The sequence below is a fragment of the Lepidochelys olivacea genome, assembly GCF_965140295.1.
Source record: "Lepidochelys olivacea isolate rLepOli2 genome assembly, chromosome: 6".
In the NCBI taxonomy this organism is placed as follows: Eukaryota; Metazoa; Chordata; order Testudines; family Cheloniidae; genus Lepidochelys; species Lepidochelys olivacea.
In genome coordinates this window covers 118,887,287-118,908,294 of record NC_140416.1, presented here as the reverse complement: position 1 = coordinate 118,908,294, position 21,008 = coordinate 118,887,287, and the positions used below count along the sequence as shown (strand labels likewise).

General features: G+C 43.3%; 1 protein-coding gene across 1 annotated transcript in view; it reads right to left on the bottom strand.

Moving 5' to 3' along the window:
* Positions 1-20,777, bottom strand: part of EXOC5 (exocyst complex component 5) — a 46,580-nt gene extending 25,803 nt beyond the window's left edge. Inside the window, exons 1-4 of the mRNA XM_084630813.1 lie at positions 20,434-20,777; positions 5,116-5,210; positions 2,457-2,604; positions 360-554 (exon numbers count right to left, since the gene is read on the bottom strand). Of these exons, the coding sequence (XP_084486939.1) occupies positions 360-554; positions 2,457-2,604; positions 5,116-5,210; positions 20,434-20,460 (465 nt within the window). The 5' untranslated portion in view covers positions 20,461-20,777. The remainder of the gene's footprint in view (positions 1-359; positions 555-2,456; positions 2,605-5,115; positions 5,211-20,433) is intronic.
* Between the last annotated feature and the right edge of the window lie 231 nt (positions 20,778-21,008).

Sequence of the window (21,008 nt, the reverse complement as noted above, 5' to 3'; positions counted from 1 at the left end):
TGTGTTCAAAAACTTTATGGATTATTGGGTAGAATTGAAGTGAGGGAGGGGTTCAAAGAAAAAAAGCAAGAGATTTCTGTGTGCATTCTAAAGCTGCCCTCTCAGCATTTTTCAAATCTCTTATAATTTCATAAAATGAAAAATGCCAACACTGCCAAATTAAGAATCACTGAATACAAATGCTTTATCAGCAATCTGCAGGCTAGTGTTGTTAATTTACATTTCAGAACAATGAAACTTTAAGAAGTCAGTCACTCACTGGTTTGAAGTTTGACCATGGTAAGTCATGGTAGCAGCTTGTAATTAGGGCAGCACTGCTTATTGCTTTGAACTGCTTTTATCCCGCTGACAGCTCTTACCTTTTCAGAGTTTGTAAAAACATCAGACTTCAGCTCTCCATCCAGAAACTCATTAAAGTATTTCATCAGTTTCTGAGCCTCCACAGCCCGTTGCCGTGGCGTGTTTACCCCCTCCAGTTGGTCACCAAGGTGACAGACCTTAGTTGCTACATAGCTGATGTGCTCATCTAGTTCTTGGAAATGTTGGAAGGCAACCTGGGAGAACACAGACATGCCTATAAAATACCCAATTTTTCCACTTACTGTACTTAAAAAAAGTAAACAATCGATTCTATCTAGTATCAGTCAGAATGACAAGCAAACCAAACTGGACACCTAAATTACAAGCTCAGTGCTCTCAGAACAGGAGAGACAACTCCTGTGATGGGAAAAGAGATATATGCTTCATTTAGAGTGTACCTCTAGTTGCCCAGTGTTCAGAAAAGTGTAAAGCAAGTAAGTGAAGAGCCATATAACCCAGTGGTTCTCAACCCATGGCTGGTTTCCAGCCCAATCAGCACACAGCTGTGGCCCATGTGACATCCTCAGAGCCATACAGGTAGTATATATATCGTGTGGATTCAGCCCACATAACACAATGAGCTGCCAATGCAGCCCACAATGGTAAATAGGTTGAGAAACACTGATATAAGCAAACAGTGAAGATGAAAGGCAATAGTCTATAATCCGACCTGGAATTTTAGTATTTTAAAACTAATAAAACAGGTCGTGGCCCAATGCTCAGCTGATGTAAACTGATGTAGCTCTACTGAAATCAGTGAAGCTATGTTGATTTTCACCAGCTGAGGACCTGGACCCATATCTTTTAGCAGAGATATTTATGTAAAATACCAAAAATAACTTGTAAAGTACCAAAACTAGATGTGACTTTAGTTACAAATGTGTATTGTCTTTGTCTATGCTCAAACTTTGTCTTTCTCTATGCTAAAAGATATGGGGCCAAATCCACACACATCCATACAGACTTCGTATGTATATGGTTTGAAAATGAACGTTTTCAGTTATGCATAAGATATTGCAAATAAGATTCACATTTTATAATTTTATTCTTAGTTGACTGATACTCACATCCCAGACTAGCACCCAAAATTTGGATTTGTGAAGACATAAGAATGCCCATAATAACCCAGTATCCTATCTTCTGATAATGGTCAGTGCCAGATGATTCAAAGGGAAGTAACTGAACAAGACTGGCAAAACCACCTTCTCGCAGTCAGAGGTTTAGGGACACCCAGAGCATGGTGGGTTCAGGGTTGCATCCCTGAACATCTTGGCTAATAAATTCATTGACAGGTCCATTAATGGCTATCTAATTCTTTTTTTAACCCAGTTATGCTTTTAGCCTTCACAACATTCCATGGCAATGAGTTGCACACATTGACAGAAAGATACCCCTACCTTGTGTTCTGCATGTTCCTGAGCAGCTCAATAGCAGTGGTGACTCTTGTTTATCACTATTTTAATTCTTACATAATTATGCTCCAAATACTTGACATGGCTGGCTGACTATTGGTACCTGGCCCTTGCACTCACTTCACTGTGGAAACATACCAGTCCTCATACATTGTAGAAAGCAGTGCAGGGTTTGCTACTCAACAAAGCTTCACTCCACTATAAATGGGTTTCACTCTAGTACATAGCCATTAGCAACTACAGTTTAAGTACTGCATTTAAAAGATTATTTTCCTCCCATTTAGTCCTCTCCCCAGTAGATAGTTGCCAACAACTCCCAGGAGAACGGGGAGGAATTCCTAGCTCTTGGTTTTGTTGCAGAGGCTCCCAGCAAGGAACGAAGAGGAGCTGGTCTTGCTAAAGCTACTCGCACAGCGACTGAACATACGGCCTTCATGAGAACCCCAGCAGTTGCCAATACCTCCCGCAGGGGTTGAAGAGCCCAGAAATCCCTGAAGTAAAGACCTGTTTTACATATAAGACTAAGACACACACACACACTTTTTTTTTTTTTTTTTAAAGAGAACTGTTTACAGAGATCTGATTGCAAATTATGGTCCCACAGTATTGAGAATTTTTGTATAGGATAACACATTTTTCAATAGCTTTTATAATTTAATACTGACTATACACCTTAGTTCTTACCTGGTTGCTTTTCTGCAGCTCTTGTACTTTCTTGGCAAATTCCTTGGCTTCTTTCTGGCAATGCTGTTCTAACTTCTCCACCTTTCTTTGAATCCTTTCATCCATTACCTGTAGTTCTTGGATATGATTTACAAATTCTTCTAATAATCTGATTTAAAAAATGATGATTTGATAAAGCAGATTTTAGTATGAAAAGGTTTATCTTACTACAGTAAAAACGTATTAAAGCCACAGGCCTAAGAAACCCACTCATCTGCAGGAAGTGGGAAGCTTTCTTTGGCTAGTGATTGAACCTAAGGTATCAATCTCTGTAGAATTGAAGCTTCTGGCTTTTTTTTTAATTACATTTATAGCTCTTACACCTGTGCATTTCATATTTTTATATAGATATAGATATAGCAGCTTGGAAAAAAATTGCCAGGCACTTACTAGCCCAAGGACTTGTCTCCATTAGGGATTTTTACAATGGTTTTCTTGCACCAGTGCAAAAATTCCTAATGTAGACAAACACTAGGCCTTCTCACCAAGGTGAAAAATGTAAGGAATAAAACAGTCACAGGACTAACCCTAATAACAAAAGACAAATGAAAGATCAGGGAACTCTGCATCTGGGGAAATGCTGGATTAGCCGAGGAGAAGGTGATGGCATTTCTTCCAGGATGCTGTTCCTGGACCCTGTTTGGAGGATCCACTTTTTCATATTAGCCTCTGGCGAGTAAGTGTCCAAATAATTTGAAGCCCTTCCAACCTGATCCAACTACTAGAAGGGAGAAGGAGCACACACTCTCTGCTCACTTCTTCCATCCCAAAGAGTCTCCAGGCAACTGTGAAGTGAAGGAAGAGTGGCTCTGCTATTCTACCCTTCCTGTGCCTCCTTCCAGTGAGTAGCTCCAGAGCCTACCTCCTCTGAGGCTTATAGCTTTTCCATCAAGCAGCTGCATGAAACTGACCTGATTCTTGTCAGTTTCACCACTGCTCCCACTGGTCTGAATGTCAGTGTTTACTGCTGCTAAGACTGACCAGCTTTCACTTAACTGCAGCTTCACAAAGTTATGAGCAGAAGCAGTACAGTGCATTAGTTTATATACTGTTCACATTTCAAAAGCCATCATTGTAACTGTAAGGACTAAAAAAAAAAAAAATCTTAACTTATTAAATGTTAGATTGTGCAGAAGTTCATGAAACTTACCCACCATGGGCAATATGGTAATGCTGCCACGTTATTATTCTTGAAAATCTAAGCTTATGGTTATGAAAGTAATCTTTAAAATGTGGCCTGAACGTAAACCACTGACACAATGACTACTGTTTAAAAATAATGACTCAGAAGTGTGAACCTCTTCCATTCATTTCAATGGGTGACTTCAGTTCTCAAGTCTAATTCCAGGGACAGGACCATTCTAGAAACCCCCATCCCAACTGCTCCAGCTGTCATGGAGGATAGGTCTATCAGTGGCTATTAGCCAGGATGGGCAGGGATGGTGTCCCTCACCTCTGTTTGCCAGAAGCTGGAAATGGGCAACATGGGATGATTACCTGTTCTGTTCATTCCCTCTGAAGCACCTGCCATTGGTCACTGTCGGAAGACAGGATACTGGGTTAGATGGATGTTGAATCTGACCCAGTATGGCCTCTCTTATGTCTAAAGGACTGGGCTTCTCACTAGGGGGTTGTCACTGAACCTTATTAATGAAGCCTCTATCTTGGTCTTTCATATGTACCTCTGGCTAGAATGGGCTTGTCCACATGTGGAGATATCTAATTCCATGTGCAGACATTCTTATTGTGGAATAAGAGTGTCTTGTTCCTCTTTAGCTTGATCTACTGTAGAACACTTAATCCAGAATGTGAGTATTCACACATGGAATTATTCAGGAATAGCTATTGTGCTCTAACTTAATCCAAGTTAATTTAGGTATACCCTAAATTGAGTCCTACTGAGCACTCCTAAATTGTGACTAAAAAAGGAAGAAGGGACACCCACCCACCCCCAAAATACTCATACTCTAGTCAGTGATGGCTTTAAGAACAGCACTGGTGAGAGTAAAGTCATAATGAACAGCACTGATTGAAACATGGATTCTTTTCAACATATCAGAAAATCAAAATTGCTTAAGCCAACATGGTCTTCCCCATGCTAACCAGGGTAACAAATGAATATGAATATTTTGTGGAAGATGCTGAGACACAACAATGCTCCACCGTATAAAAAACAAAGTGGTACAGAATATTTTCACTCCCCTGCCCCCCAAGGGTATTGCTGCATAGAATTTTTACTTAATTGACTTTACTTGGTGATTAAAGTTATTAACACATGAAAAAGAAGGCTGGCCTTGTTGCCTAAGGACACTCCTCAACCCACCTCTCCTTTTGACTGGAAAAAAATTACCACTGTCAAAGCATGAGGCCAAGTAGAAGCCATTCCCTTTTATTTAAAAAGGGATTTCCCTGCTCATTTCTTACTGCTATATTTTTTTCCCTAAATAAAATTGTTCTGAAAGTTCATTAAAAATCTGGCTTGTGGTCACATATTTTAGCAATTCTCCCAGTTGGAGATCTTCTTGGATACATGCCGACACTGCACATAGCTCTGCTACAGATGTAAAAAACAATCTGAATAATTAAAGATTGTTAAAACAAATTATACATTTTCATTTACCTTTTGGGATCAAAAGCTTCTGCGCCACCTCTGGAACCTCCTCCAGGAGTTCGCCATGCCAGGCGTTCAATGTACTCATCTGCCACAAAAGGCTCCTAGACACAGAATAAAGACTCTTTACAATGTGCCACAGTGGGTAATTTACTAAGTTGCAGTTTTCACATCATTACGAAAGTCGTTAAAAACTCTGTTGCAATAAAGGCCATACACAGTGTTGACAGTAACCATCACCTTTCTTGTTTATATATTTAATCTACAAATCTACAAACCATATAAGAATGGTATACTGAACATCTAATTCAAAGATTGCCAAACTATGGTCTGTGCGCTACTGGTGATCCACAGAACAATTGCTGGTGGTCTGCGAAGAGCTAACTGTTAACAGGGTGCTGGCTCTTCTTGTTTCCAGAGGAGACAAAAAGACCAGAGGGAAGGGAAGGATACAAAGAAGAGCAAAGTGGACAGTGTGATTAATTTCAACAAAAGCAGAGAATGCCAATTATCATTTTTTAAAAAGGACAACATACTTGGACAGCTAAAATACAAATTTACTAAAATAACTTTCCCATAAAAACAAATGCTGTACCTACCAGAGACGTTACGCAACAGTGAATGGGAGGGAAGACAGATTATTTCTCCATTCATTCGATTAAGATGCAGTTCCCACTAACTAAAACTTGCAATTCTCTTATAAAAAATATTGAAAAATACACAATTTAGTGACACCCACCCTCCTTTAAATCAGTATATTACTCACCATTTCTACCCCAGTGCTATATTAGCAGCCACAGTCTCATGAATCCCAAGAGTTCAACATTAACCCTTTATGGGCCCAGTAACATACATAGGATCAGGATCTTCCCTTATCCCATTTGAAAGCTTTCAGATGATGTATAGTATTAGTTCTAAAAAAGAAAAGGAGTACTTGTGGCACCTTAGAAACTAACCAATTTATTTGAGCATGAGCTTTCGTGAGCTACAGCTCACTTCATCGGATACTAACATATCTTGAAATAGTCACTCAAATAGAGTCAGAACAAAAGTAGAAGGAAAGTAGAATTTTAATGTTTGATACTTGAAATAGAAATGTCTGCTTTCCAACTATTAGTTCATCAGACACATTAAAATGATTTCTGGTTGCTCAAACTAGCTAAGTTATTTTGGCACTAGTCCAAGACTTTAAATAGCAACTCCCAAAATTCTGACCAGAGTAATGCTGTGACCTATCCAGAAGAAAAAAGAAAAGCTCTAAATACACATTTTAATACACTGACACAGACTTTACATGTTGAAATGTGTCATCTGACAGAACACACAAGCTCCTCCCCTCCCACATGGCACTTAAGTGATACTGTGAGTTAGGAGCCTTTGCCTTTCAAGTTCGAGGCGTGATCTATATTACAAAATTCAGTTGACATAAGCCACCTTGCAGCGACCAAGTTGTGCACGTGTCTTCACTTAAATGCGTCTCCCACTGATGTAAGCGTCCCCTTACAGCAATGCAGTAACAGTAACATCACCGCCCCAACCAGCGTTGTGCCATGGTCAATATACAGAGGTTGATGCAGTGTGAGCACAAACACTGCACTACCTTTGTCGATCCTAACAGTCCTCCAGCAACTGTTCCACAGTGCCCGACACTGACCGCTCTGCTTACAATGAACTCCACTGCTCAGGGTCATGGAGACCAGCAGTCAATCCCCACCACTATGGTTTTAAAGCTTCACAAATTTTTGAAATGCTTTGAAATGACTGTCCAGTTGGGCAAGCACACCTAGCAGTCTCCATTATTGTGTATAACTAGCTGAGCATGCCAGCTAAAGGATCTGGATGCGCTTGCTTGGAGTAGACAGGAGATATTTTGTTGGGGATTGGTCCTGCTTTGAGCAGGGGGTTGGACTAGATGACCTCCTGAGATCCCTTCCAACCCTGATATTCTACGATATTGGATCTCCTGGGCCTGTGGGGAGAAGAGGCTTTACAGGCACAGCTACAGACCAGCAGTAGAAATGTGGACATCTATAAGCAAATTGTGCGTGAACGTGAAGGAACTGCAGCAGTCATACTGGAAGCCAATAGCTGATCTGGTGCTGAGCCGCAGAACTCCGCTTTTACAAAAAGCTGCATACCATACTTGGCAGAGACCCCATCACCACCCCACAGACCACCATTGATACTTCATAGACTCACAGACTTTAAGGTCAGAAGGGACCATTATGATCATCTAGTCTGACCTCCTGCACCACACAAGCCACAGAATCTCACCCACCCACTCCTGCAATAAACCTCTCACCTATGTCTGAGCTATTGAAGTCCTCAAATCATGGTTTAAAGACTTCAAGGTGCAGAGAATCCTCCAGCAAGTGCCCCACACTGCCGAGGAAGGCAAAAAACCTCCAGGGCCTCTTCCAATCTGCCCTGGAGGAAAATTCCTTCCCAACCCCAAATATGGGGATCAGCTGAACCCCGAGCATGTGGGCGAGACTCACCAGCCAGACACCCAGCAAAGAATTCTCTGTAGTAACTCAGATTCCACTCCAACATCCCATCACAGGCCATTGGGCCTATTTACCACAAATAGTCAAAGATCAATTAATTGCCAAAATCATGTTATCTCATCATACCATCTCCTCCATAAACTTATCGAGCTTAATCTTGAAGCCAGATAGGTCTTTTGCCCCCACTGCCTCCCTTGGAAGGCTGTTCCAGAACTTCGCTCCTCTGATGGTTAGAAACCTTCGTCTAATTTGAAGTCTAAACTTCCCGATGACCAGTTTATATCCATTTGTTCTTGTGTCTACATTGGTACTGAACCTCCCAGGAGCCTGAGGCACAGGCACCTGAATTGAACAGTGAGGACAAGAAGGTGGTGGAAGATGATGAGGGATATGCAACCGGGGGATCTAGCTATGATGTGAGCCAAGACCTGTTTGAGACTCAACCACAGTCCAGTCAGGCCCAGCAGTCACACACACAGGTGAGCCCAATGCGGGGGAAGTGTATAAATGTATTTTCCATGAAAATGATTTACTGATGGAGCCTCCAACTTAACATGACACAACTATCGACTTTTCATTAATTTATTTGTACTAGAAGAGGGAGCAGTAAAACAAGAAGTAGAGTTATCTGCTTTTCATTCCCCTGTAGAGTTAGGCGGGGGGAGTGAAGGAGTGTAGAGCAATTTGTTTATTTACACAGGTATGTCCCTTAAATCCTCCCGAGAGATCTCAATGAAACTTTCATGGAAGTACTCTGCTATCCTCTCCAGAAGGTTTCAAGGGATGGCAGCCTTTTTTCTTCCTCTCCACTAGGACACTTTCCCCACTAGTCGGCAATAACTTCGGCAGGCACCATTGCAGTACACAGGCTAACAGCACACAGGCCCAGGCAGCTTCAGGTCACCAGCAGCAGCTGTGCGCTCTGTGTCTTTGTCACCCTCAGGAGTGAGATATGAGCTAAAATCACTCTCACCTATGGAAAATGGGGCCAGTATTCCGTGCCGTTGCCCTATACTTGTCATTTCATGTAATTGACCAATTCCCTCCCCTTTTCCTCATTCCTGGAAGGCCATTCTCACCATGGCTGGTGCTGCGAGTGGCAGAGGATTGCCAATTTTGGTTGGACATATTCCTGGAGATTTAATCACAACATAATCTTTAAAGATTAATCTTTAATTCCTGGAGACTCCAGGCCAATAGTGGAGAGTTGGCAACCATAAAGTGGCACCGTGCACAAGCGTTCTGAAGCAGAAGTGTCAGTGAGCATAAAACTTGCTTAAAACTTTAGCACAACAAGGGAAGGGAGTTCTGAATCTTAACTTTCGCTTTCCATTGACGATGGTAACTGACAATGGGTGTGTTTATTTGTAGCTGCTATGGTAGCAGTCTTGAGGGTTCGGCCTCCACACCCACAGAGTGCCTGAGAAGAGATAAGAAGGAGAAAGAAGAGGACTTGGGATGACAGATTCAGTGAGATTCTGCAAGCCAGTGCTGCATCACACCACGAGCAGAGGACCTGGGGTAAATAATGCAGACTGTAGGGAAAAGGAAAGAGAGGACAGTAAAAAAGGTTCAGGAGTCACAGTAGGAAAGGATAGGGAGATGCACCAGGACATAGTGGGGCTTCTCCAGCAGCAAACACAACTGCAAACTCTTGTGGTTCAACAATCATGGGCTCACCTTCACCTGCAGTACGCAGAGAACTCCATTATAGCACCTCCCTACACTCCCCTCAACATTCCACATGGCATCAGAGGCTGCATCCCTACCCCTACCACTCCACACCAAGGGACATTAAGGACAACCACAGCTTCACATACACTGACGTGAGAGCGCCCTGGTTGTTGTATGTGCAGCTAAAATGGATATGAACATTCTTTCCCCTTCTTAAACTCTGTTCCTAAGTTTTTAACATATTTGATTTTAATTTGCACAGTATTTTTTTTGCACTGTATTGGTTAGTAAAATCCTATTGTTTGGAAAATAATTCATCTTTATTAGTTCCCAACATATGCTGCAGAATGCCTAGTGGTATTGAAAACACCAACTTACTTGTTACTGTACAGTGTGACAACTCATAGGATCAGTGACAAAAAACAGCATAATAAACATAATTGTACAACAAAAAGAACAGGAGTACTTGTGGCACCTTAGAGGCTAACAAATTTATTAGAGCATAGGCTTTCTTGAGCTACAGCCCACTTCATTGGATGCATAGAATGGAACATATAGTAAGAAGATATATAAACACACATCCAGATAAGTTGGAAGTTGCCATACAAACTGTGAGAGGCTAATTAGTTAAGATAAGCTTTTATCAGCAGGAGAAAAAAAACTTTTGTAGTGATAATCAAGATGGCCCATTTAGACAGTTGACAAGGTGGTGTGAGGATACTTAACTTAGGGAAATAGATTCAATATGTGTAATGACCCAGCCACTCCCAGTCTCTAGTCAAACCCAAGTTAATGGTATCTAGTCTGCACATTAATTCAAGCTCAGCAGTTTCTCGTTGGAGTCTGTTTTTGAAGCTTTTCTGTTGCAAAATTGCCACCCTTAAATCTTTCATTGAGTGGCCAGAGAGGCTGAAGTGTTCTCCTACCAGTTTTTGAATGTTATGATTCCTGATGTCAGATTTGTGTCCATTTATTCTTTTGCGTAGAGACAGTCCGGTTTTGCCAATGTACATGGCAGAGGGGCATTGCTGGCACATGATGGCATATATCACATTGGTAGATGTGCAGGTGAATGAGCCCCTGATGGCGTGGGCTGTGATTAGGTCCTATGATGGTGTCACTTAAATAAGTATGTGGACAGAGTTGGCATCGGGCTTTGTTGCAAGGATAGGTTCCTGGGTTGGTGTTTTTGTTGTGTGGTGTGTGGTTGCTGGAGAGTATTTGCTTGAGGTTGGGGGGCTGTCTGTAAGCGAGGACTGGTCTGTCTCCCAAGATCTGTGAGAGTGAGGGATCATTGTTCAGGATAGGTTGTAAATCTTTGATGATGCGCTGGAGAGATTTTAGTTGGGGGCTGAAGGTGACAGCTAGTGGCGTTCCGTTATTTTCTTTGTTGGGCCTGTCCCGTAGTAGGTGACTTCTGGGTACTCTTCTGTCTCTTTCAATCTGTTTTTTCACTTCACCAGGTGGGTATTGTAGTTTTAAGAATGCTTGATAGAGATCTTGTAGGTGTTTGTCTCTGTCTGAGGGGTTGGAGCAAATGCAGTTGTATCGTAGAGCTTGGCTGGAGACAATGGATCACGTGGTGTGTCCTGGATGGAAGCTGGAGGCATGTACAACAAGCACCACAATATTAATAGGTGCATTGACAGTGTAACATTCATAGATATACACCAAGCACCAAACAGCTACTAACAGGCCCCAAAACAGCACAGTACACCACAGTGCATTACTGTTGCTCACTGTTAAAGCGCTCGTTCAAAGCCCGAGCTGTATAACTTCATGTTGAACTCTTTTAATAGCCCTTGTGTCTGGCTGTTCAAGCTCAGCAAATAGCATCTCCATCTCCACCATCTGCCATGGCTAAAAATTTTCACCCTTTGCTTCACAAATATTATGCAGTACACAGCAGACAGCTACAACCATGGGGATGTTTTTCTCACTGAGATCCAATCTTGTGAGTTAAGGACACGAGCATACCTTCAGTCTACCAAAAGCACATTCAGTTGTCATTCTTCATCCACTGAGTTGGTAGCTGAATCTTTCCTTGGTACTGTCAAGTTGGCCTGTATATGGCTTCATGAGCCTGGGGAACAAGGAGTAGGCTGGTCCCCAAACATCACTACTGGCATTTCAATCATAGCTAATGGTAATCCACCAGTCAGGAAAGAAAATCCCTGCCTGTAGCTTTCTGAACAGTCCTGCATTCTTAAAGATGCGAGTATCATGCAGTTTCCCTGATCAGTCAACATTGATGTCAGTGTCCCCATAGCAGAAAAGTAGCCCTTTCTGTTGTTGTACTCTGTGACAAATTGATCTTGTGCCAAAATAGGGATATGAGTGCCATCTATTGCCCTACCGCAGTTCAGGAGCCCCAATGTTGCAAAGCCATCCATTATGTGCAGCATAATGCCAAGAATCACAGTCCTGCACAGCAGGAGACAATTCATGGCCCTGCACACTTGCATGACAACTGCCCCCACCGTAGATTTTCCAACTCCAGAATGATTTCCCACTTACTGGTAGCAATTTGGCACTGCAGGTTTCTACAGTGCTATCGCCACTCACTTATGACCTACTGAGGTCCCTTTCAGCCCTACACTTCTATAATTCTACGATTCTCCACTGTCAGTGCAGCTCTCATTCTAGTGTCCCTGCACTGGTGGCCTGGGGTGAGCTTGGCACACAGAGCCAGAAAGGTGGCCTCTCACATCTGGAAGTTCTGCAGCCATTGTTCATCATCCCAAGCCTGCTTTATGATGCAATCCCACCAGTCAGAGCTCGCTTCTCGTGTCCAGAAGCAGCGCTCCACCATCAGTAACTGTTCCATGAATGCCACCAACAACCTTGAATTGATTCTTGCTTTGTCCCACAGCAATCTTCCCTGCACAAAATCACCATGTTCCCTGCTGACTGACTACTTCCTGTGGTTCTGCAAATACTAGAGAATCATGCACCCTGTGCTTGCAATGCTCATAACTATAGTGCGGAGCTGTGCAGGCTCAATGCTTCTGTCAAAAATGGCACATAGCGAGAAGAGCCACATGAGTTCATGGGATTTAAAAAAATACAACAATTATGGGATATAGATGACATTATGGAATGCAGAAAGTTGCATGCTGGGAAGCTGACCCCTTCTGCCCAGTTAACCCTGTGTGACCCATGTCTACCCCATCATGCACTGCCAAAACTTCACAAAAGACATGCACTTGTCGTGGTGAGTTTCACAGTGGGATACCTACACACTGTATATTGACACAAGCACTCCTGGTGATTACACTTGAGCCAAGTATGCATATGCACGTGCGATATACTAACCGTGGTGGCTTTATGCCAACAAAATTTGTGTAGGCAAAAGTTTGTAGTGTAGACATGCCCTGAGTAGCTACACTGGAATTTTGGCTTTGGTTTCAAGCAAATAAGTGAAGACAAGATTTTTCCCAAAATGCTTTTATTTTTTACCCTCACACATTCCTTACCCTAACACAAAGATCCCTCCCACTTTTACCTTAGTTTAAAATAAAGTAAGTAATTTAAACTTTCATATTTTTAAACTGCTCACTCTTTTCATAGAAGTTAGTAATAGAAAAGACTTAATCTCCCTTCAAATATAGATTTGCTCCCTAAAGTAAGTCTGAGTGCTTTGTCAAGTCTGGTTATAAAATTCCAAAAGTAACTGGGATTTCACCACATCTCTAGAAAGACTTCTCCACAAACTAGTACATCTCAGTGTCAAAGTTTTTACTGGTATGCAGACTGTCTCCCCTTTTTCAGATTCATCCCATTAGCTCTAAATTAAAATCCTGTGTATTATACTAAATTTAACTCCTCTCCTTCCCTGATCTTTATTATCCAAATATTTGTGAAGATGTTTCCATCTTTATTCATAATTTAGGTAAGCTATTCATAGTTATTTTAATTTTTTCTTCATAAGTCAATCTCTTCAGCTTCTTAGCCATTTTGTGACTCTTCCCTGAGCTTTTTCTGTAAAGATGTGCTAGGCACCTCCAATATAGGTAAGAAGTCCTTTCCCAAACAGCTTGCAGTCCAGTTGCAGCTACCTCATTCAGTGATGTAGTGTTCCAAACTGAGTACAATATTCTAGGTGATTCATACCACAGCCACACAGAGAAGAACTATTACCTCCTGTTTTCTTGATGTGACATCTTTGCATATGCATCCAAAAACAAAAAAAAAAAAATCACATTGTAAGATGTGGCGGCTACCAAAAACAAAAAAGCGCCAGTTTGTCTAATGTGATAACCTCTATTGCTTCTACAATCTTTCAACATTACTGCTTTCTAGGTTTCTCCTTCCCCTCAAGTAAGTGTGTTTCAAATAATTTTTCCCTGAAGATTCATTAGCTTGCAAACTTACTTTATTTTACAAAAACTATTTTAAAAAAGCCTAAAGTAATGTGAATAGAAATGTCTTCTTGCGATTTTGTGTGTCAAATTCTTCAACTATTTGTTAAGCTTTGACTGTGCTTAGCACTGCACAAGGCAGTTCCTATACTATGGATCTTACAATCTAAACACACAAACAGTTTTAGATAAAAGTTTTTTCCATGTGACCTGACACATAAGAATACAAGGTAAATGCTCAGATTTCATTGAGAGAGAGAGAGAGAGGTTTCAGTACATTTTACATTTGAGAATATTGCAGGGACTAAAATGCACATCAGTACATAATGTATAATATGACTCAAGCCCACAAACAGTACTGAATTTGAACTCATTCAATATGATATGTGTGGGTGTTTTTTGGTTCTTCGGAGTAATATTTTCAAGGGAAAGCAACTTGATATCTAATCAAATTTTTAATACAAGTTAAAACTACATTAATGTAGCAGACAAGTCCTTTTACCTCCTGGCCAACTTTGGTAATTTTACATTCACATTTTCTTCTCCCCATTGTTGTGTGAAAGTTACACACACACACACACACACACACACAAGGGAAATACAAAATATTGATCAATGCATAAAGTAAACTTAGAAAATAGGTTTTCCCGCCAATCTTTCAGTTATAGTAATTTTAGAAGTTAGTGAGCTGTAGCTTATGCTCAAAAAGCATCATTGTCCAATCTTTCTGTCTCTTTAAAAACAAACAAAATATCATAGCTTTTAATCATCAACAACAAAAAGAATATTAGTACTGAATTATCTGTTGCTGCTTCTGTTTTGGCAAGAATTAGAATAGTGGAAAGTATTACATAAAAGCTCAAACAGCTGTGCAATAAAAGTATCTAGAGCAATCTGATGGCTGAGTAAGCATTTTATATTTCCTTTCCACAGTTGCAGAAAACAACAACATTTACTGTAAATGTCATTTCTAAGCACCCAATCCATAAAAGTGATATCATCAGATGAACTCTAACAGGCATTTTCTGTGCAGCTTTGAACCTCCCTCTAGCACCAAAGCAATATATGGGACCATATCTATAGGGCCAAAACAACCATTTAATGATTTAACGACAACTGTGGTTGAATTGGGCAATAATGTGGTTTGGTCTGGCCTGGGCAAATGGAACCAAACTGGATCAAACCATGTTAAAATCCAGCTCAGCCATAATCATGACTGAACTCTATTTTGGCTCAGTAGACAGATCGATCCTTCACGTCCACTCCGGCTCATCAATTTTCACTAAATCCCTGTCCACACCAGTGCACATAATCAGGTTGAAAATAGCTCTCAAACATAGTCTGCCCAAATGTGGCAGTAACACATCTTCTTTTATGTTCAACCCAATTACCACAATAAGATGCATCACTTTTCAAATTTAAACACTAATAGGAGGGTTCCCACAAGCAGCTTATTGACTAATAGTCATTTAAAAAGCTATTACAACTTATTTGCTTAAGTGGACAGAAAAATAGACTGTATTAGGGAACAATGTTTCAAACCTGGTATCTAGGGTAAGGCTTCATCTACACACTACAATTTCAACATGGCTGCTATATAGATATCAAATTCTGGTACATGATAGATACCAAATTTTGCCATCTGAAATGGAAATCCACAACAAAAAGAAAAAGGAAGCAAAACTTAACAGTAACATCTACTTCCTGGGCAAATGCAAGAAACAAAACATTATCAATAACACTCCGATCACTACATACAACTCCAAATACACTGAACAGCTCTGCAGCAGGACTTCAGAAAAACTGAGGAACCATCTCTTGTACCTTACATACTCCAGAAGAGACGACCTCAAACAAGAAATGATCACATACTCCCATACACTGGAAGGAAAAGAACAACAACAGGACAACTACCTGGGGATTATGCAAAAAAACTAAAACACCTATCAGAAAACCTGATGACAGCCATCCAACACCAAAACAAAAAGCAAAACCAACTAAAACAACTCCACAACCCCACAGAACCCCAACACCCCATCATCATCATTTATCAAGACCATCCCTAACCCGAGCTGAATTATCTTTAGTCTCCAAGGAGCAGAACTTCTGCCGCACCATAGAAACTGATACCATACTAACATGGAAAATTAGAAGAATTATTTTGCAGACCCATCCTCAACTAATTATTTCACAACAAAGGGACAACCCACAACTAACATCTCCACCAACAGTCATGAGAAAAAAGAATCATCTGACTGGATACCCCACAGTGATGAAATCACACACTTTATCATTACATTGATTGCTTTAGGAAAATTGACTGTGAAATCCGTAAACTTTACATCCACCACAATCTCTCTACCACTGAGAGGACAGCTACACAGTCCCTGAAATCATCAGTGATCAAACCAGCAGACAAAGGGGAGACATGTCAGTTCTCAACCATGATGAGATTACGTTAACAAGACAAAACAACAACTCTCTGACACCACCTACTATAAAGAAGTCAAAGAACACCCCATACCACAATTTACACAGGAACTTAAGGATATCACCAAGTCCTTCCACAAACAACTCCAGGAGAAACTCTACAACTTCATTTCCCATGAAGCCACCTGAGGGACCCTCCACATGCTTCCCAAGATACACAAACAAAGGAACCTAGGCAGATCCATCTTATCTGGTGATGGCACTTTTATTGGCAGATGATCAGGACTCAGAAACCATCCTCAAACTACTCACCGCACAAAGGGCCAGGATCCTCCAAGACACAACTGACTTCCTCCAGAAACTCCACAACATTCATAATTTCCCTCAAATCATCGTCCTTGCACCATGGATGTCACCTCCCTACACACCATTCCCCCTCATAATGACGGCATTGCTGCCTGCCTCAAATATCTACAAGACAATGGACAACACTCAGATAACCACTCCAAACACACCACCAAACTCATCCATTTCATCCTCACACATAACAATTTTACGTTCAACGACACTTTGACCAAACCATGGGAACAGCCATGGATACTAGGATGGCTCCCCAATATGCCATCCTCTTCATGGACCACTTTGAGGAAGAATTTGTAGCCAAATATACCACAAAAGCAATGATATGCCTGAGATACATCAATGATATTTTCATCTTCTGGACAGATGACCTACAGAGAACCACTCCAACTGCACACACCTAGTTGTCACCTACACCTCACACTGCAACCCATATGGGGTATCATTAAACAGTTACAACCTATACTCAGTGGGGACCACATCTTGAAAGAAATTTTCTCCAACCCACTCTTCTGGCCTTCAAACAACCCCTCAGCCTCTCCAAGCTCATCATCAGAAGCAACCTCCCCACAGGACCAACTCAAAGCAGCACCAGACCCTGCCAGAACAGATGCAAAACCTGAAAACATCTCTCCATTGCTATGATGATCAATATCCCCCACAAGATATCTTTCAAGATGCCTATCACAACATGTGGAGTAGTTCATCCAGTGCACTAAATGTCTCAATAACAACTATGTGGGTGAAACCAGACAATAACTACACTCTCAAATTAACTCGCACAGAAAAATGATAAAAGATAAATAAGTCACCCATGGGTGAACACTTTTCACAAAACCATCATTCCATAGCTGACCTCTGAGTCCTCATCCTCAAAGAAAACCTACACAACACCTTCAAAAGATGAGCCTGGGAGCTTAACTTTGCAAGATACTAAAAATCATGAACCCATTAAAGATGCTGGATTTATGGCTTATTACAATAATCTAACCACCCCTTTTTTGTCCTATGATTGTAGGCGTATTAACAGGCCATTTCCCCTTGAATGGTCTCTGACAATATGTGTTAGCTGCTTATACTAAACAATCTGCTCCACCTTGTATTTAGCTGTGACACTCTGAGTACCTTCCCTACACGTGAAGAGGAGTGCTTTGTTGCTCGAAAGCTTGTCTCTCTCACCAATAGAAGTTGGTCCAATAAAAGACATTACCTCACCCATCTTGGCTCTCTAATATCCTTGGACCAACGCAGCTAAACCACCACTGCAAACCATATTTTGTCATGTTACAATAAATTCCATTTGGTAACGCAGAAAAGACCTAGTGTTTTATACATATCCAACAGCTACACTGCAAAATGCAACCATGTTAACATAAGAACGGCCGTACTGGGTCAGACCAAAGGTCCATCCAGCCCAGTATCCTGTCTGCCGACAGTGGCCAATGCCAGGTGCCCCAGAGGGAGCGAACCTAACACGGGGTGGGCAAACTTTTTGGCCCGAGGGCCACATCAGGGTTGCGAAACGGTATGGAGAGCCAGGTAGGGAAAGCTGTGCCTCCCCAAACAGCCTGGCCCCCACCCCCATCCGCCCACTCCGACTTCCCACCCCCTGACTGCCCCCGTCAGAACCCGCAACCCATCCAACCCACCCTGCTCCTTCTACCCTGACTGCCCCGCCCCGGGACCTCCACCCCTAACCACCCCCCGGGACCCCACACCCTATCCAACCCCACCGTGCTCCCTGTCCGCTGACCCCTATCCCCACCCCCTGACAGGCCTCCTGAGACTCCCAAGCCTACCCTCAGGGACCGGGCAGGATGGTCCCGCGGGCCGGATGTGGCCCGCAGGCCATAGTTTGCCCACCCCTGACCTAATTGGCAATGATCAAGTGATCTCTCTCCTGCCGTCCATCTCCACTCTCTGACAAACAGAGGCTAGGAACACCATTCCTTACCCATCCTGGCTAATAGCCATTAATGGACTTAACCTCCATGAATTTATCTAGTTCTCTTTTAAACTCTGTTATAGTCCTAGCCTTCACAACCCCCTCAGGCAAGGAGTACCACAGGTTGACTGTGCGCTGTGTGAAGAAGAACTTCCTTTTATGTGTTTTAAACCTGCTGTCCATTAATTTCATTTGGTGGCCCCTAGTTCTTATATTATGGGAACAAGTAAATATTTTTCCTTATTCACTTTCTCCACACCACTCATTATTTTATATACCTCTATCATATCCCCTCTTAGTCTCCACTTTTCCAAATTGAAAAATCCTAGTCTCTCTAATCTTTCCTCATATGGGACCCGTTCCAAACCCCTAAACATTTCAGTTGCCCTTCTCTGAACCTTTTCTAATGCCAGTATATCTTTTATGAGATGAGGAGACCACATCTGTATGCAGTATTCAAGATGTGAGTGTACCAGGGATTTATATAAGGGCAATAAGATATTCTCCATCTTATTTTCTATCCCTTTTTTAATTATTCCTAACTTTAACTAAATTAATGTTGTCTTCAGGCTGAGGGGCAAACGTATTTTTCCAGACACAATTATAAACTAAAGGGTGCGAATATATGGCTCCTTAATGTAGTTATAACACAGTGTTTCAACATTGCTTTTTTCTTTTGATACAAGCCAGAAAAAAGTGTTATAACATGGATCAGTCACAAATATGATTCACAATGTATCTGACTCAAATACAGTAGCAGAATAACTATTCCCAGGGCCAGGGTTAATGCAAATGTTCCCAAATTGGTCCACGGAACATTTCCAGGTGATGTGTGAAGCAAGTGCTGGGTACTTGATGCTGACTTGCCTCCATGCAATGGCAAATGGAGATGGTCATAAGAACAATATCGCTACTACAACGGTCCTCACACCATGAAAAAGTTATATTATTTATAGCACCTAGAAGCCCTAGTCTTGGACCCCAGTACTAAGTGCTATACAAATAAATAGCAAAGAGACAATGCCTGGCCCCAAAAAGTTTACAATCCAAGTATAAAAGAAGACACAACAGGAATTTCTTTGTTGGGGCCCTCACTGCACTGAACCCAACACAGCCACTTCTATTTTTCCTTTCTATCCATTTCCCCATCCTTTTATATCTATTCTTCTCCCAGCACAGCAACCCTTGCTCAAGGTCTGCTTTCATTTCTATAGTAGCAGCCGTGTTAGTCTGTATTCGCAAAAAGAACAGGAGGACTTGTGGCACCTTAGAGACTAACCAATTTATTTGAGCATGAGCTTTCGTGAGCTAATTGGTTAGTCTCTAAGGTGCCACAAGTACTCCTTTTCTTTTTTCATTTCTATGTTGTTTCCCATTCCGTCACCTGTGTATGAAGTCGAAAGCTGCATGCTGTTTAGAGTGGGACAGGAGAATTTACTTTTGACAGCCAAGACAGAACTGAGTTTAGGCTGAGCTCACAACACTGGACATCTCCGTTCCTCCAGCAACCAGCTACGCCAGGGACCAGCACAGAAGGAAACCAGCCCCCAGGGTCTCAGGTGTCTCGGCTTTTGCCACCACTCCTCTCCTGAGGGCTGCGGCACCCATCTATTCTAGCGCCCGCCGCCCGTGGGGCTGAGCCCCAGGGGAGGGAACACTAATTGTGGGAGAGGCAATCCCACCCACTGTGCCCTCTGCTTCACCTCAGATCAGACACCAAACGGACCTCAGCGTGACCTCCCCCCCCCCCCCCCCCCCCCGCTGCCTGGCAACCTGTTGAGCCTCACATCATCCCCAGGACCCCACCCCTTCCCGGCCCCAGAGGAATCCCGGCCCGACCCCCTTTCCCGGCCCCAGAAAACCCCCAGCCCCAGAGGACCCCCAGCCCGACCCCCTTTCCCGGCCCCAGAAAACCCCCAGCCCCACTCCCCCTGCAGCCCCAGAGGACACCCTCCTTCCCCGGCCCCACTGCCCCTCCAGCCCTAGGCCGCAGAGAACCCCCCCTCCACCCGCCCAGGGCCGCCCCTCACCCAGGGCCGCCCCGACCCACCTCGAAGAGCTCGGCAGTGGCGGCCATGTCTGTGTTTGTGTCTGTGGCGGCGGCAGCAGCAGCCCCGAGCTCCGCCCCGCCGAGCCCCTCACGCCCCGCCGCCGCCGCCGCCCATTGTGCCCCTGACAGGCCCGCGCCGCGGCACCGCCCCCGCCCGCCGGAAACGGGCCTGGCCTGCGCAGAGGAGCCGCAGCCCGCGCGGTGCGCAGCGCCCGGCCCGGAAGGGCGGGAACGTCCCGCCCCCAGATTCGCGCTCCGCCATCGCCGGGCGGCGCCTCAGTCGGTCCTTCCGCCGGGCAGAGAGCGGCAGTGGGGTGGGGGTGCCCCGGGGCCTGCTCTGGCTTGGGGGGCTGCGGCTGGGCAGAGGCCAGGGGAAGGGGCCTGCTCCCTCTTGGGGCGGGGGCTGCTCTGTTTTGGGGGGCTGGGCAGGTGCCTGCTCTGACTTGGGGGGCTGGGGCTTGGCAGAGGCCAGGGGAAGGGCTCCCGGTTTGGGTCCGTAGGCTCTTACTGGGGGGCAGAGGAAGAGGGTGTTCCTGGTCTGGGTGGGGAGGGGTCAGAGATTGGGGGGGGGAAGC